A 15,924-nucleotide genomic window follows, 5' to 3' on the forward strand; every position below is an offset into this window, starting at 1 on the left:
GGTATGATGCTACAAGCTTGGCACACATGTATTTGGGGAGTTTCTCTCATTCGTCTCTACAGATCCTCTCAAGCTCTGTCAGGTTGGATGGTAAGTGTCGCTGCAAAGCTATTTTCAGGTCTCTCCAGAGATGTTCAATTGGGTTCAAGTCCGGGCTCTGGCTGGACAAATCAAGGACATTCAGAGACTTGTCCCAAAGCCACTTCTGCATTGTCTTAGCTGTGTGCTTAGGGTTGTTGTCCTGTTGGAAGGTGAACCTTCACCCCAGTCTGAGGTCCTGAGCGCTCTGGAGCAGGTTTTCATCTAGGAGCTCTCTGTACTTTGCTACATTCATCTCTCCCTCGATCCTGACTAGTTTCCCAGTCCCTGCCACTGAAAAACATCCCCACAACATGCTGCCACCACCATAATTCACCATAGGGATGGCGCAAGGTTTCCTCCAGACGTGACGCTTGGAATTCAGAGTTCAATCTTGGTTTCATCAGACCAGAGAATCTTGTTTCTCATGGTCTGAGAGTCTTTTGGTGCCTTTTGGCCAACTCCAAGCAGGCTGTCGTGTGCCTTTTACTGAGGAGTGGCTTCCATCTGGCCACTCTACCATAAAGGCCTGATTGTTGGAGTGCTGCAGAGATGGTTGTCCTTCTGGAAGGTTTTCCTATCTCTGCAGAGGAACTCTGGAGCCACTCTTGGTGGTTTCAAACTTCTTCCATTTAAGAATAATGGAGGACACTGTGTTCTTGGGGACCTTCAATGCTGCAGAAATATTTTAGTACCCGTCCCAAGATCTGTGTCTTGACAAAATCCTGTCCCGGAGCTCTCTAAGTAGCCACCCTGTGCCTTGATGACAGCTTGGCATTCTTTCAAACAGCTTCATGAGTTAGTCACCTGGAATTCATTTCAGTTTACAGGTGTGCTTTAAAAAAGTTAATTTGTGGAATTTCTTTCCTTCTTAATGTGTTTGGGCCAATCAGTTGTGTTGTGACAGGGTAGGGGTGATATACAGAAGATAGCCCTATTTGGTAAAAGACCAAGTCCATATTATGGCAAGAACAGCTCCCGAGTGATGCAGCGGACTAAGGCACTGCATCTCAGTGCTTGAGGTGTCACTACTGGTTCGATTCCAGGACGGATGATCTCTGCATGTGTTTCCAACCGTGAAGCATGGAGGAGATGGTGTGGGGGTGCTTTGCTGGTGACTGTCAGGGATTTATTTATAATTCAAGGCACACTTAACCAGCATGGCTACCATTCTGCAGCCATCTGGTTTGCACTTAGTGGGACTATCATTTGTTTTTCAAGAGGACAATGACCTAACACACCTCCAGGCTGTGTAAGGGCTATTTGACCAATAAGGAAAGTGATGGAGTGCTGCATCAAATGACCTGGCCTTCATAATCACCCTCAACCCAATTGAGATGGTTTGGGATGAGTTGAAGCTCAGAGTGAAGGAAATGCAGTCAACAAGTGCTCAGCATATGTGGGAACAACTTCAAGACAGTTGGAAAAGTATTCCAGGTGATGCTGGTTGAGAGAATGCCAAGAGTGTGCAACGCTGTCATCAAAGCAAAGGGTGGCTACTTTGAATAATCTAAAATATATTTTGATTTGTTTTCACACTTTTTTGGTTACTACATGGTTCCATATGTGTTATTTCATAGTTTTGTCTTCATGTCTTCACTATTATTCTACAATGTAGAAAATAGTAAAATGAAAGAAAAACCCTTGAATGTGTAGGTATGTCCAAACTTTTGACTGGTACTGTACTTACAAAAAAATATATGGAGGATTGGAAGTGATGCAGACAACTACATTGATGGAAGCAATCTATCTCCAATATTAAAGCTGTTCTCCCACACCCCCAAAAAATGAACATTGCTGCTCAAATTGTTGAGGTTTGTTGTCTTGAATTGCAATGATTGCTGTCTCATGAAATCTTATTCATGGATAATCAATCATAATGGGCAGAAAATGCAGAATGCATACCAATTCACATGCACACACACACACGCACAGCCAGTACACCCTTATGACTTAATGCCCGGCTCACATTTATCTCTATTGTTTTGACTATAAAGCCAGGTGACTACGCCCTTTTGTCTCATCTGAACCACAAACAGAGAGGCCAGTTGAACCAAAGGTCTGAGGTTCTACTGCTCCTTCTCCCAAACCTTCTTCTGCTCGGCCAAGTTGCCCCAAGGGTGATACGGCAACATACATTCTTCATTGTCGAAAGCAGGGATGCGTAGCGTTCTTTGTCAAGCGAAAGAGAGGAGGACCAATGTAAATATTTCAATGAACACTAAAAACAAAACAATAAACAACCAACGAACAGTCCTGTAAGGTACAACACTAAAGGAAAATAAACACCCACAACTCAAAAGTGAAACCAGGCTACCTAAGTATGGTTCTCAATCAGGGACAACGATTCGCAGCTGCCTCCGATTGAGAACCATACTAGGCCGAACACATAAATCCCAAACGATATAAAAACGAACATAGACAACCCACCCAACTCACGCCCTGACCCTACTAAAACAAAGATATAATAACAGAACTAAAGTCAGAACGTGACAGGATGTCAAACTGCATTCGGTCATCACTGAGGTCTGGAGGGCCGCACTTAAAATGTTATATATTTGCTCGCCGTGAAATGTGCAAAACATTTTCCTCTATCCGCCGCGTTTTGGAATTTTTGATACTATACAGTGCCTTGCCAAAGTATTCAGACTCCTTGGATTTCTTCACATTTCATTACAAAGTGTTACAAAGTGGGAATCAAATTGAGTCCATACATGTTAGAAACACCTTTGGTAGCAATTACAGCTGTAAGTCTTCTTGGGTAAGTCTCTTAAGAGCTTTGCACACCTGGATTGTGTAATAGTTGCCTACTATTCTTTTAAAAACTCTTCAAGCTCTGTCAAGATGTTGGGGATCATAGCTAGACAGCAAATTTCAAGTCTTGCCATAGTATTTCAAGCAGATGTATTATTTTTTTTAATTAACTTGGTAAGGAACATCCACTGTCTTCTTGGTAAGCAACTCCAGTGTAGGCTTGGCCTTGTGTTTATTGTCCGGCTGAAGGGTGAATTCCTCTGCCAGTGTCTGGTGTAAAGCACACTGATTTTGGTTTTGCTCTAGGATTTTACCTGTGCTTAACCCTATTCCGTTTCTTTTTTATCCCAAAAAACTCCCCAGTATGTGCCGATGTCAAGCATACCCATAACATAATGTTTGAAAATTAGGAGGCAGTTACTCAGTTATGTGCTGTGTTGGATTTGCTCCAAACATAGGACTTTGTATTTAGGCCAAAAAGCACAAAATGATCACGATACTTAGATGCTGATACGATATGTATTGCGATTCTCACGAGTCTATACATTATGTATTGTGATTCAATACTGTGATTTTATTGAGATTCTGTCACGCCCTGGTCTTAGTATTTTGTGTTTTCTTTATTATTTTGGTCAGGCCAGGGTGTGACATGGGTTTATTTTGTGGTGTGTTTAGTCTTGTTTTTTTGTAGGTATTGGGATTGTGGTATAGTGGAGTTTTCTAGAAAAGTCTATGGTTGCCTGAAGTGGTTCTCAATCAGAGGCAGGTGATTATCATTGTCTCTAATTAGGAACCATATTTAGGCAGCCATATTCTTTGAGTGTTTCGTGGGTGATTGTTCCTGTCTCTGTTAGTTTGCACCAGTATAGGCTCAGTCACTTTGGATTCTCATTTTTCCTTGTTTTGGAAGAGAAGAGAACGTGAGCCGGGTGCGCCATTCTCCTTGCGGTGATTGTGCAAAATCCACCAACACGGTCGGTCCCTGGGATTGGGTTGGCCAACACGATTCGGTTTGCTTGGAAGCAAAAGGAGCTGGAGCCTTTAGGACGGGAAACTTTTGGAAGGACAATCTTTTTTGATGGGGATTCTAAAGCTGATGGTGAAGGACGTGTTTTGCTTCCAAGGCAACTCGTTGGAGGGAGCATACGACGTGGGACTACATATAGAGGAGAAACACGATGATATCCTGAGAAGGGCAAGAGCAGTGGGAGGTGAGAGGCCGATGTGCCACTATGAAATAACAAGCCTGGCGAGGAACAACTTTAGAGTTGTAACTGTCAACATTTACAACCCATACGTTAAGGACGAAGAGGTGAGGGCCTTTCTGGGGAGATACATGGATAACGTCTCCTCAGCAAGGCACCTCAAAGACTCCCTTGGGTTTTGGAATGGGAGGAGAGGCTTCCAGGCCCTCCTCAGGGAGGACCCAAAGGGACATGGTGGCTACCTCCTTCCTCCTGCTATGTTCTCCCTGGGGGCTGACAGGGGGACGTTGTTTTATGCACGTCAGCCTCCATTTTGCAGGCGAGGTATGGCCTACATCTTCGCCTCGTGCAGCGCAAGAAAATGCAGATTTTGTGGATCTGGGGAGCACGAGGCGAGGGATTGTGATGAGCCTAAGGCGTGTCACGGGTGTGGCTCGTTAGCACACCTGTGGCGGGGGTGCCCGGCTCGTCAGAGGTCATACGCGTCTGTGGCTGGGGGGGGGGGCAGGAGCGGGGAATGGGGAAGAAGAGGAGGGGAAGGAAGCATGCCTCATGACCAGAGTTCAGGCCCAGAGGGGAAGGTCGCAAGGAAGGAGGAGGAGCAAGAAGCGGAGGATGGAAATGGAAGGCACGGGAGTCGGAGAACCAGGAAAAGCGGCGGAAGAAGGCAAGCGAGTGGAGGAGCAAGAGAGAGAAGAAAGCGAGGGAGGGGTGGTGGAGAAGGAGACGGTGGAAGAGCAAGTGGAGTGGGGGGGAAAGTGCCCTGGTGGAAGAGATGAGGGGTATGGTGGAGGAGCTGGCGGGGGGGAGGGTGGTATCTCTCCACTGCCGCCATCACCAAAGCAGAGAGTGAAGAGGAGGGTGCGATTGGCCGACAGTGAGAGAGAGGGGATGGCCAAGAGAGCGATGGGGGTTGGAGAAACCTCTGGGTTGCTGCTGGTTTCCCCAGGCCCTTAACTTCTGTTGGGTGGGGACACACCTAACAAGACCCAGGACTGGGTACAGGAGGAGGTGGGGAGTTTTTTGTTTGGGGACTCAGCCTCCCCTATTTTTTTCCAAACCAGCTGCAGCGCTGGGGAGGGGGAGGAGTGTGGGAGTAGACCCAGGGTGCAGGGCACCCCGGAGCCAAACACTATTCCTGTATCCTGGGTTGACAAGATGGAGGAAGAGGGGGGGACGTCGGGAGTACGGATGGTGTTATCACCGGTAGATATGGAGCAGGGGAGCATCGGGTGAGTCTCCTGTTTTTGTTTTTTTCTGTCTGGGTTTAGTATTTGAGTGTATTACATGTTTTTATTTTATTCTTTCATGGGATCTAATTTTACTTTTGTTAGTTTAAATGTAAGGGGTTTAAGGGATTTTGTTAAGAAGAGGGCGGTTTTTAGTTATTTGGAGGGTGTGGGGTTTGATTTTTGTTTTTTACAGGCGGTTCACCTGAGGGATGGAGGGGATGTTGGTAGGTTTAAGAGGGAGTGGGACAAGGGGGAGTCGGTTTGGGGTATTGGGGGGGTGCACTCATCGGGGGTAGGGATTTTGTGTGGGTACAGGGAGGTAAAAGTGGAGGGTTCTTTTGTTGTGATGCAGGGGAGGGTTATATGGGTGGATGTCACGATAAGGGATTGTAAATTTAGATTAGTGGTGGTGTATGGGCCACAGGTGGTGGCAGACAGGAGGGAGATGGTGGACTGTCTGGCGCCCCTGTGTGTCACAAATAGGAAATTAGTGATTGGGGGATTTTAATACAGATTTAGGAATAGGGGGGGATGGCAGTGCAGGCGCCATCACCGGGCTAATGGCTTGCCATGGTTGATGGTGGCCTGCACACTACTCCGAAAATGGTCGGTCCTTACATGGCGCAACTCCAGGAGACTATATTTTTGTACCCAGGTCTTTGGGTAAGTTGTCTGGGCGGCTGTTGCCTGTTTTCTTCTCGGATCACGACGGGGTGCTCCTGCAGGTGGGGTCGCCAGTCTGCCTCTTTGGTAGGGGGTACTGGAAGTTAGATCGGGATGTGCTGGAGGAGCAGGCTTTTGTTGACAGGTTTTTTGGTTTCTTTTGGAGGCTTGAAGGCCTCCGTTCCATGTGCGAGGGGGTGTTAGAGTGGTGGGAATTAGTTAAGGTGAGGATTAGGGCTTTTATAATAGAGTATTGCAAGAGGAAAAACAGGGAGGAGAGGAGGGAGGTGGATCGTATCCAAAGGTTAATTGAACTCGAGTACGAGGCAGGCAACCTCGGCGGGTCGTTTGACTGGTAGAGATCCGCAACCCTTAAGGCGCAGCTCAGGGAGTTGCAGGAGCGGAAGGCTCGAGCTTTCCTGGAGCGTGCGCATAGTGGCTTTCTAGAACACAATGAGACTTGTTCTGCTATGTTCTTTAAGTCAGCTAGGGCCAGACAGAGTAGGAAGGTAATGCATGACGTTAGGGAAGAAAATGGTAGTATAGTTAGAAAACCAGAGGAAATGGTCAGGGTGACAACTGATCATTTCCAAGTTTTATTTAAGGAAAGGGAAATAGATGTAGAGCAGGGAAATGTGGTTTTAGAACACTTGTCCAGGCGGTTGCCGGAGGACATTAGAGAAGTGATGGAGGCCCAGATCTCACTAGAAGAGGTTGAGAGCACTCTTAGGAGGATGGGCTGCCGGCTGAGTTTTATCTCAAGTTTTGGGGTATACTTGGACCAGTGGTCCTCGAAGTCTTGAAGGCCATCCTTGAGACGGGGGTCCCGGGGGGATCAATGGCTGTTGTTGTGCTGTCACTTTTATATAAGAAGGGGGAAGTAACAGACCTTGGCAATTGGCGGCCGTTGACCATGCTGTGCGTAGATTACAAGCTACTTGCAAAGGTTTTAGCAGACCGGTTGCGTACAGCCCTTCCCTACATCGTCCATGAGGATCAGACGTGCGGGGTAGAGGGCCGCTCAATTAGATGGAACCTACAGTTAATCAGGGACTCCATCGCTTGGGTTGAAGATAGAGACCTGCCTTTAATGGTAGCAGCGCTAGATCAGGCGAAAGCTTTTGATCGCGTGAATAGATATTTTCTATTCAGAGTGTTAGGTCGAATAGGATTTGGGGAGAAGTTCATAGGATGGATTCGTACATTATATGTCGGAGCGGGGTGCCGAGTTAGTGTAAATAGTCACTTGGGTGACGTTTTTGACCTCTCGTCTGGGGTCAGGACGGGGTGCCCACTCTCGGCTCTCCTCTTCGTTCTGTACATGGAGCCTCTGGGGGCTGCCATTAGGGCAGACACGGGGTGGAAGGCTTGTTGATCCCTGGAAGTGGTGGGCTGCGTGTTAAGATGACGCAGTATGCCGACGACACTTCCTTGCTGCTGTGCAAGGACTCGTGCCTGACAAGGTCCCTTGCCATCATTGGGGATTTCACCCGAGCGTCGGGAGCGGTTCTGAACCATGCAAAGTCTTCTGTTAAGTTTTTCGGGAGATGGCGCGGTAGAACGGATGTGCCCGGGGGTTATTTCTCTGTGAGGGGGCCCTGAGGATTCTCTGGGTCCATTTTGATACCTCCGGCTCAGCGACGCTGAACTGGAACATGGGTATCGCAGTGGTACAGAGGAATCTAGCGATGTGGAAGGCTAGGTATTTGTCTTTTATGGGCAAGGTCCTGGTCCTAAAGGTGGATGTGTTGCCGTCTCTTTTGTATTTGGCGTACATCTACCCATTGTCGGCTTGGCTGAGGAGGCCTCTAGTGAGGCTTGTGTTTCAGTTCATGTGGAGTGGCAGGTACGAGTGGGTCGCCAGGGCACGCATGCTCTGGGAGGTAGGGGGGTACCACATCTCCCTCTCAAGCTGGACGCAATTTTTGTTTCTTGTTAACGGAGCTTGCTCATCCAGTGATACACCCGTCCGGTTACCTCCTGCGGGTGTTCTTCTCGTATCCGGTGAGAAGTGTAATGGTGTGGTCTAACACGGGTCCTCGGGCGGAACAGCTGCTGTGGCACTTTGGCCATGCGGCCAAGTGGTTGCGTGCGCACCCTGAGGTTGAAGTTGCCCGAGTAGGTTTAGATCACAGGCACCTGTATGAGGAGGTCAGACAGGCAGGGAGTCCGGCGCCTGTAGTGGGCATCTCGGCAGTGGTCTGGGAGGGAGTGCAGGCGCGGGGCCTGGACAACAGGCTCAAGGACCTGAATTGGTTGAGCCTCCACAAGTGCTTGCCGGTACGTTCCATCATATACCGGCAAGATCCTCTTGTGGCAGGGAGGAGACTGTGCGCCGTGTCTTTTGAGACTGTGTCTTTGCCGGAGTAGTATGGGCTAGGGCACGGGTGTTGTTAGGTTTGGTAAGAGGGGATTTTGTATTGACGTGGGCCAGGTTAGAGAGAGGTGTAGGGAGAGCGAAAGGGACAGATAGGGACAGGTTTCTGCTCTGGCTTCTCATGAGTCTCTTTAAACGGGGGCTGTGGGAAGCCAGGCAGAACATGGTGAAGACAGGGAGAGATTGGGGGGCGGAAGGGATAGTGAGGAGGGTGGAAGGAGATTTGAGGGGGAGGATGAAGAGGGAGGAGAGGTGGAAGGGGGGTTTAGGGCTGGGTGTCATTTAGATTTGTAAGGGGATAGATTAGGGACGGGGAGATTGTAGGATGACGGGGAGGGAAGATGCTCCACTGAGGTTTTGTTTGGGGTTTTTGTTTAGTTAAATTAAAATACCATTATTGAAGTATGAATGAAAATGATGAGTTGTAAAGAATGAATGGTATTGAATGTAATGAATTACTTCTTTCTTTAAAAAAAAAGTCTGTTTCGGTTTTCGTGTTACGTTTCTTGTTTTGTATTGTTTGTGTTTTATCGTTATTAAAGATGTATCAAAATTACCACGCTGCATTTTGGTCCGATCCTTGCTACACCTTCTCTTCAGAGGAGGAGATCGAAGAAAACCGTAACAGATTCCCATGGTCCAAACATATTGCTCACCATACAGTATGTCTGCAGCAGAGGGACAAGAGTGAGCCATGACAAATAAAAGTACTGAAAACAAATACGGCTCCCTATTTTAAAAAAAAATGGTGAATAAGCTATGCAGGAAAGATAATCGAGTTTTGGTGCAGGTACAGCCAACTAGAGCATGAAATAATGTTGTGATATTGTCTAAACGATGCAGTACAATAGATTGCCAAAAATAATATTCTGATATGTAACTGTATCGATATTTCCCCCATCACTAATTTTTTTTTTTACTCAAACACCCCGCAGGCCATATTGAATGAGCTTGCGGGTAAAATGTTGAACCTTTCACTGCAGTGGGCTGAATCAGGGTCCCACGGAGTGTTTCTTGGTAGTCTTAAACAAATCGACTTTGAAACAAAAGTAGTAACCTGACACACATGGTTATGGGCTCAAAAAAGAAGACACCTGTACCTTGTCAGATGTAGAATTTAAATGTATTCCGTTTTGAGTTTGCATCCCAATATTACACTTATTTTTATTTTTGCATTTTATTTTATTATACATCACAGAAGCCTGAATTTTGTTTTTGTTTTTTTTAAGAAAAAGGAAAATTGACATAGAAAAAATTGATTCTCGTCGTAAAATTATGGAATTATGACAAATATTAATACTATTCCACCCATGAGTCTAAAGAGTGTGCTTTTGGTCAATGACAGCAGGAAAGGGCTCCCACACCTGGTCTAAAGACTCTCAGTCTGAGTCCCAAAGGGCTACCACACTCTCAGCCGTAGAGAAATGCTTATTGAAATTCTTGATTATCGTGGATTTATCAGTGGTGACAGTGTTTCCTAGTCTTAGTGCAGTGGGCAACTGGGAGGAGATACTCTGTAAACTCCATGCAGAATAAGTGTCCCAAAACCTTTTGGAATTAGTGCTGCAGGATACAAATTTCTGTTTGAAAAAGCTAGCCTTTGCTTTCCTAACTGTGTGTATTGGTTCCTGACTTCCCTGAAAAGTTGCATATCACGGGGACTATTCAATGCTAGTGCAGTACGCCACAGGGTGTTTTTGTGCTGGTCAAGAGAGTCAAGTCTGGAGTGAACCAAGGGCTATAACTGTTCTTAGCTCTACATTCTTTGAAAGGGGCTTGCTTATTTAAGATGGTGCGGAAAGGACTTTTAAAGAATAACCAGGCACCCTCTACTGATGGGATGAGGTCAATATCCTTCCAGGATACATGGGCCATGTCGATGAGAAAGGCCTGCTCGCAGAAGGGGTGGAGATCCTGGTTGAAAACAGCAGAGGTGTATTTAGAGGGCAACATGATATCTATGAGGGTGCCCGTGTTTACGGATTTGGGGTTGTACCTGGTAGGTTCCTTGATAATTTGTGTGATATTTGAGGGCATCTGGCTTAGATTGTAGGACAGCCGAGGTGTTATCCGAGCATATCTCAATTTAGGTCACCTAGCAGTACAAACTCTGACGATAGATGGGGGGGGGCTATCAATTCACATATGGTGTCCAGGGCACAGCTGGGAGCTGAGGGGGGTCTATAACAAGCGGCAACAGTGAGGGACTTATTTCTGGAGAGATGGATCATTAAAAGTAGAAGCTCGAACTGTTTGGGCATAGACCTGGATAGTATGACAGAACTCTGCAGGCTATCTCTACAGTTCTGTCTTGATGGAAAATGTTGTAATTGGGGATGGAAATTTCAGAAGTTTTGGTGGCCTTCCTAAGCCAGGATTCAGACATGGCTAGCACATCAGGGTTGGCGGAGTCTGCTAAAGCAGTGAATAAAGCAAACTTAGGGGGGAGGCTTCTGATGATAACATGCATGAACCCAAGGCTTTTACGGTTGCAGAAGTCAACACATGAGAGCGCCTGGGCAATGGGAGTGGTGCTGGGGGCTGCAGGGCCTGGGTTAACCTCTACATCACCAGAGGAACAGAGTAGGATGAGAGTACGGCTGAAGGCTATAAGAACTGGTTGTCTAGTGCGTTGGGAACAGAGAATAAAAGGAGCAGATTTCTGGGTGTGGTAGGATAGAGTCAGGGCACAGTGCACCGACAAGGGTATGGTAGGGTGTGAGTACAGTGGGGGTAAACCTAGGCATTGAGTGATGATGAGAGAGGTTGCACCTCTGGAGGCGCCAGTTAAGCTAGGTGCGGTCTCCGCATGTGTGGGGGACAAGGGAGCTATCTGAGGCATGTTGAGCAGGACTAGGGGCTCCGCAGTAAAATAAAACAATGGGAGCTGCCCTAAACAACAGTATACAAGGCATATTGACATTAGAGAGAGGCGTAAAGCAATCACAAGTGTTGATTGGGAGAGCTAAGACAACAACAGGTGAGACAACAACGGGTAAACAGCTAAGACAACAACAACGGGTAAATGGCAATGAATGGGCAGAGAGTTCAGTTAGCTACACACAGGGCCTGAGTTTGAGGTTGGGGCCGACAGATAAACAAAATGAGGCATCAGCTGTGTTGCAGAGTGATCATAGGGTCCAATGAGCAGCAATAGATGAAACAGTGAGCCGTCTAAAGACTCTCAGTCGGAGTCCCAAAGGGCTACCACACCTGGTCTAAAGACTCTCACTCTGTTTTTGTGTGTGAGCAGAGGATTCTGATGATGAATCTATGGTTATTAAGCGGTCATTATTAATGAATGACCAACATGCAATAAGCAGCTAATGGTAAATGCAAAGTTTGTAGCGTTTGTGAAATATTGAATGTGAACATTGGGGGCCAGTTTCCCAGATAGAGATTAATTGACCATGTTTCTTTGTCCAAGACTAGCTTTAATCTGTGTCCGGGAAACCGACACAGTACGGAGCCTAATGTTTACCACTTCTGCACAAGACAAAATACAAAAGAACAAGCATTTTGGAGCAGACTAAGGAGAAAAAAATGTGACAACATGATTTATGGAATGGACTTGTGGCAAAACAGGGAGAAATAGTGTTGCAATTGGACTGTCACCTGATCCAAACAAGACAAATACAAATCCCTTGTAACACCCCAGGTGTAAAAGAGTAGTCTCACATTCATTGATAATTTGGACCAAAGAAATTGATTAACTAGGAAAAGTGTCACAATAGAGCCCAAGTGAAAGACTGGCAGTAAAGGTAGGAAGAGATGAGAGAGGGTGTGCTAGAATAGCAGTGGGTCGGATTCGGCCCCACGCTTCCACTGGTACATGTATTCTGGTGGCGGTGGCTTAGACCGCCAGTAGGAAACGCAAGTAAAAAATAAGTAATGAAATATCTCCACTGTCACTAACCTGTTCGTCACTAACCTGTTCCCGGAGCCTCTCCTGGTGGCCCATGATGGCCGAGGCGTGGTGAGGGTACTTCTGCTTCAGGTGCTCCAGGAAGGCCTCCCGCTTCTTGTCCATGTCCGAGGGCTGCATGGCCAGGATCTCTCGGGAGCTGCGTGCCCCCCCTAACGTGTGCCTGCGGGGGACGTTGCGGCTGCTGTTACTTTTGGGGTCCTGGGCCCGGGTGGGGGTCCCATTCGGGGGGCCCTGCCTCCTGCTCAGGTGCTCGGAGTCCTCCGGGGAGGTCACCTTTAGGTTGCTTTTGGTTTGCTCTGGAGAGAGAGGGAGAGAGGCTGGGTCAACATATGGGTACTGTGGCACTATTCTTACGGTGTGTGGGTGCATGGTTTCTCCTGGGCCAAAAAGGGGCTTAGGAGGTGGGTGTGGTAGTGGGCAGGGAAGTGGCGCCGAAGAATGTACTATGCCGGGAAAAACAAATGTGTTATTTTTTATACATTTGCTAAAAATAAATTTTTAAAATGTTGCTTTGTCATTATGGGGCATTGTGTGTAAATTGATGAGGGGAAAAAACTATGTAATTTATCTTAGAATAAGGCTGCAACTTAACAAAATGTTGAAAAAGTCAAGGGGTTGAAAACTTTCCGAACGCACTGTACATACTATCTACATTTTACGGACACAGTATAGTTTACAATAGTTATCTTTTGTTTGTTTTTAGTCCCATCCTTCAGCTCTACTCAACCCCTGAGCAGCAATGTTAACCCACTGGAAATCATATGCATCTGAGCACTTAGTTTTAGTAGAGTTTTAGTAGTTTTAGTAGCTTCGTTTTGGAAGTAGTTTGCCATTTTTTGTTTTTATTTTATACAAACCGGGACAGTATTATTTTACTGTTTATTCTCACACTGTGTGTGTGTGTGTGTGTGTGTGTGTGCCCTTAGGTGCATTGACAAACCTTTAGGGCATACACATGACTATAAAACTATAGGGTTAGGTCTCTGACTTAGACTAAACACCAGTGGACCAGACAGACTGGGAGGGGTTCTAACTGCAGAGGTTCAAACTGTAGAACCCAGTTCCTACATTTTAAATCTAAAAATGGATTTTATCAAACAAAACTATGCTCCATTTTATCTCTGGGACCCTCAGGATGACAAATCAGAGCAAGATTACTGAATGTAAGTACATTATTTACCTTCAGAGGTAAATGTTTCAAACTAGTTGCCGTGATAAAATGCTTTTGTTGTTGTGCACTCTCCTCAAACAGTAGCATGGTATTTTTTCACTGTAATCGCCACTGTAAGCATGGTATTTTTGTAACTGTAATCGCCACTGTAAGTTGGACAGTGCAGTTAGATTAGGAAGAATTAAAGATTTCTGCCCATATAAGACATGTCTATGTCCTGGGAAATGTTTTTTGTTACTTACAACGTCATGCTAATCACATTCGCACACATTAGCTCAACCGTCCCGCGGGGGGAGGACACTGATCCTGTAGAGGCTCTAGACCAAAAATGATGTATCTACAGATCAGACCTGGGTTCAATTACTATTTGAAATTAGTCCAAATGTTTTATCTGCCGTTTGATTGTGCTTGCCTGGGACAAAGGAACAAAATATTTGCAGAATATCCACCCTCGGACGGTACATGTCCCGAATGGACATGTACTGACATAGCCAGCCGCTCTTGATCAGTATACACGGTTCCATCTGGGGCTCAAGCTGAAAAGATCGTCGGTTCTCTACTCGATGACAGCATCAGCAGAGAACTAAGCATCCAAGAAAAGTATGAGAAGCATTGTTCTGTTATCTGTTGGGAATTTTCAATAAATCTAGCCACAGGAAACAGCCTTCAAGTTTCATTGCATGAATTATCATATAATCATAAAGTGGGATATTGATATCTTCCAGGACAGGAAGCATCCAGTACTGCAGACTAGTCCCCAGGTGTGTCCCAAATCACACGCTATTCCCTATATAGTGCCCAACCCTGGTCCAAAGTAGTGCACTATAAAGGAAATAGGATACCATTCAGGAGGCACCCCCCCATCTCATCACATAATCATGTTGTTGCTTATTTCAGTGATCGGGAACTCCAGATTTCATGTGACAGAAACAATATCAGTGATGAAAACATCAAACTGAAGCAGCTGTTCACTTTAAACTCTCCCCACTTTCAAAAGCCTGGGCAAATATTCAAAATATGTCTAGGAGAGTGACAGAACGTTATCCAGAGAAATGGGAAATGGAATCATCACAGTGAACGGAGGAAATGTTGTTCCTTCCAGTAGCACATTAGGATGTGGCCATCTTGACTTGGAATAACACCGTTCTCTAAAGGGATGTCCTGTCTTCCTCTCAACTGTGAACTTTGATACATCATGAACTTCCAGGAAAAACAGAAACCACATGTCTAGTTAAAAACATAAATATTGAAAACCATTCAACTTCATTTTAACACATCAACATACTGTTAACTACCCAATATATCAACATGATATTCAATCATAAAGAGGCATCCCGGGATCTTAAACCCTTACAAATTCGTAACGTATTGTACAAATTGAATTCGTAACATATCATACGAATTGCAATTTAAAAAAATGCATTGCAAGAATGTTTTAGTATATAATTGTGCACAATTCTATACTGACTGAAATTATACAAAAGCTCTGGAGCATCACTAAAGAGAGAATGAGAAACATTTCCTTTAGTTTAGCTCTAAACACTCTATCTTGTTATAAATCCCCTGTTCCTTGGGACTGGGCCATAACACTACAAATCACTACTTTCGATGACTATTTCACTACTACAGTGTGCTATATAGGGCATATGCCATTTGGGATGCATCCAGTGTGTGTGTGTGACAATGTGGGGCTTGCTGTGAGACTGAGAGCTTTCCCATGGGGCCGTGTGCTGACACAGACTCCCCCCCCAACCCCCCCCCCACCCCCCGTTCTTCCAGGCTGTTGGTTCTCCGTAGGGCCGGGGCGTGGAGGATAAGAGAGGACGAGAGGAGCGGCGCAGTGTGAAAACACAGGGCGGGAGTAATAAAGCACGGTGATCTGTTGGCTTGTTCCTCGAGACTGCAGGTACAGCCATAATGTGTACTTTTCAAAGGCTAATGGGGAAACATATGGGCCTGGCTATGGCTAGGGAGGTTACCTCAGGATTCGTCTCTTTCTAGGTCAAGCACACAGCAGAGGAGATTAGAAAGTGGGCATTTTCAACAGACATTTTTCACTGCTTCGGTTCAACGGGGCAATTTAGGAATTGGTACATGACAATCAAAGCGGCAGGGTGTTGTTGTTTGAATCCTAGATTGGCCGTCATATGAAATAAAATAAAATCTATTAGGAAATTCTTAAAAATCATTGTCAAGGGGTGCTTGATCAGCCCGATTGGGGGGGGAGGGGAAACAAGCAAAACCATTATTTTCTGTACATCTGTTCACAGTCTTGAAATGGGAGATTCCTCAGGCTTTACAACGAGGCCATACCAGCGCAGGCAATGAAGAGACGAGGCTTCTCACAAGACACACTGGCGGTGGTAACAGAAAGTCGTGAGTGTCGGGAATGCAACAGAGAAACGTCTCCAAGATGCACTCTCTCCATAACACCTACAGCACCATCTCCAAGCTCAACGGCAGTCGTGTGAAAAGCGTCCAGCCATGGTATATCCTCATTGTTGTGTTATGTTCCC

The 15,924-nt window shown here is 46.0% G+C and overlaps 1 protein-coding gene across 11 annotated transcripts in view; it reads right to left on the minus strand.

Annotated features, from left to right (window-relative positions):
* LOC135522589 (sickle tail protein homolog) overlaps window positions 1-15,924 on the minus strand; it is a 171,771-nt gene that overhangs the window by 75,488 nt on the left and 80,359 nt on the right. For 10 of the 11 annotated variants that reach the window (XM_064949005.1, XM_064949000.1, XM_064948997.1 and 7 more), the window contains exon 2: window positions 12,226-12,533. In XM_064949005.1, coding sequence (XP_064805077.1) covers window positions 12,226-12,533 — 308 coding nt within the window. The remainder of the gene's footprint in view (window positions 1-12,225; window positions 12,534-15,924) is intronic. The other variant, XM_064948996.1, reaches the window with a different exon arrangement.

Source organism: Oncorhynchus masou, chromosome 30 (assembly GCF_036934945.1).
Source record: "Oncorhynchus masou masou isolate Uvic2021 chromosome 30, UVic_Omas_1.1, whole genome shotgun sequence".
NCBI lineage: Eukaryota > Metazoa > Chordata > Actinopteri > Salmoniformes > Salmonidae > Oncorhynchus > Oncorhynchus masou.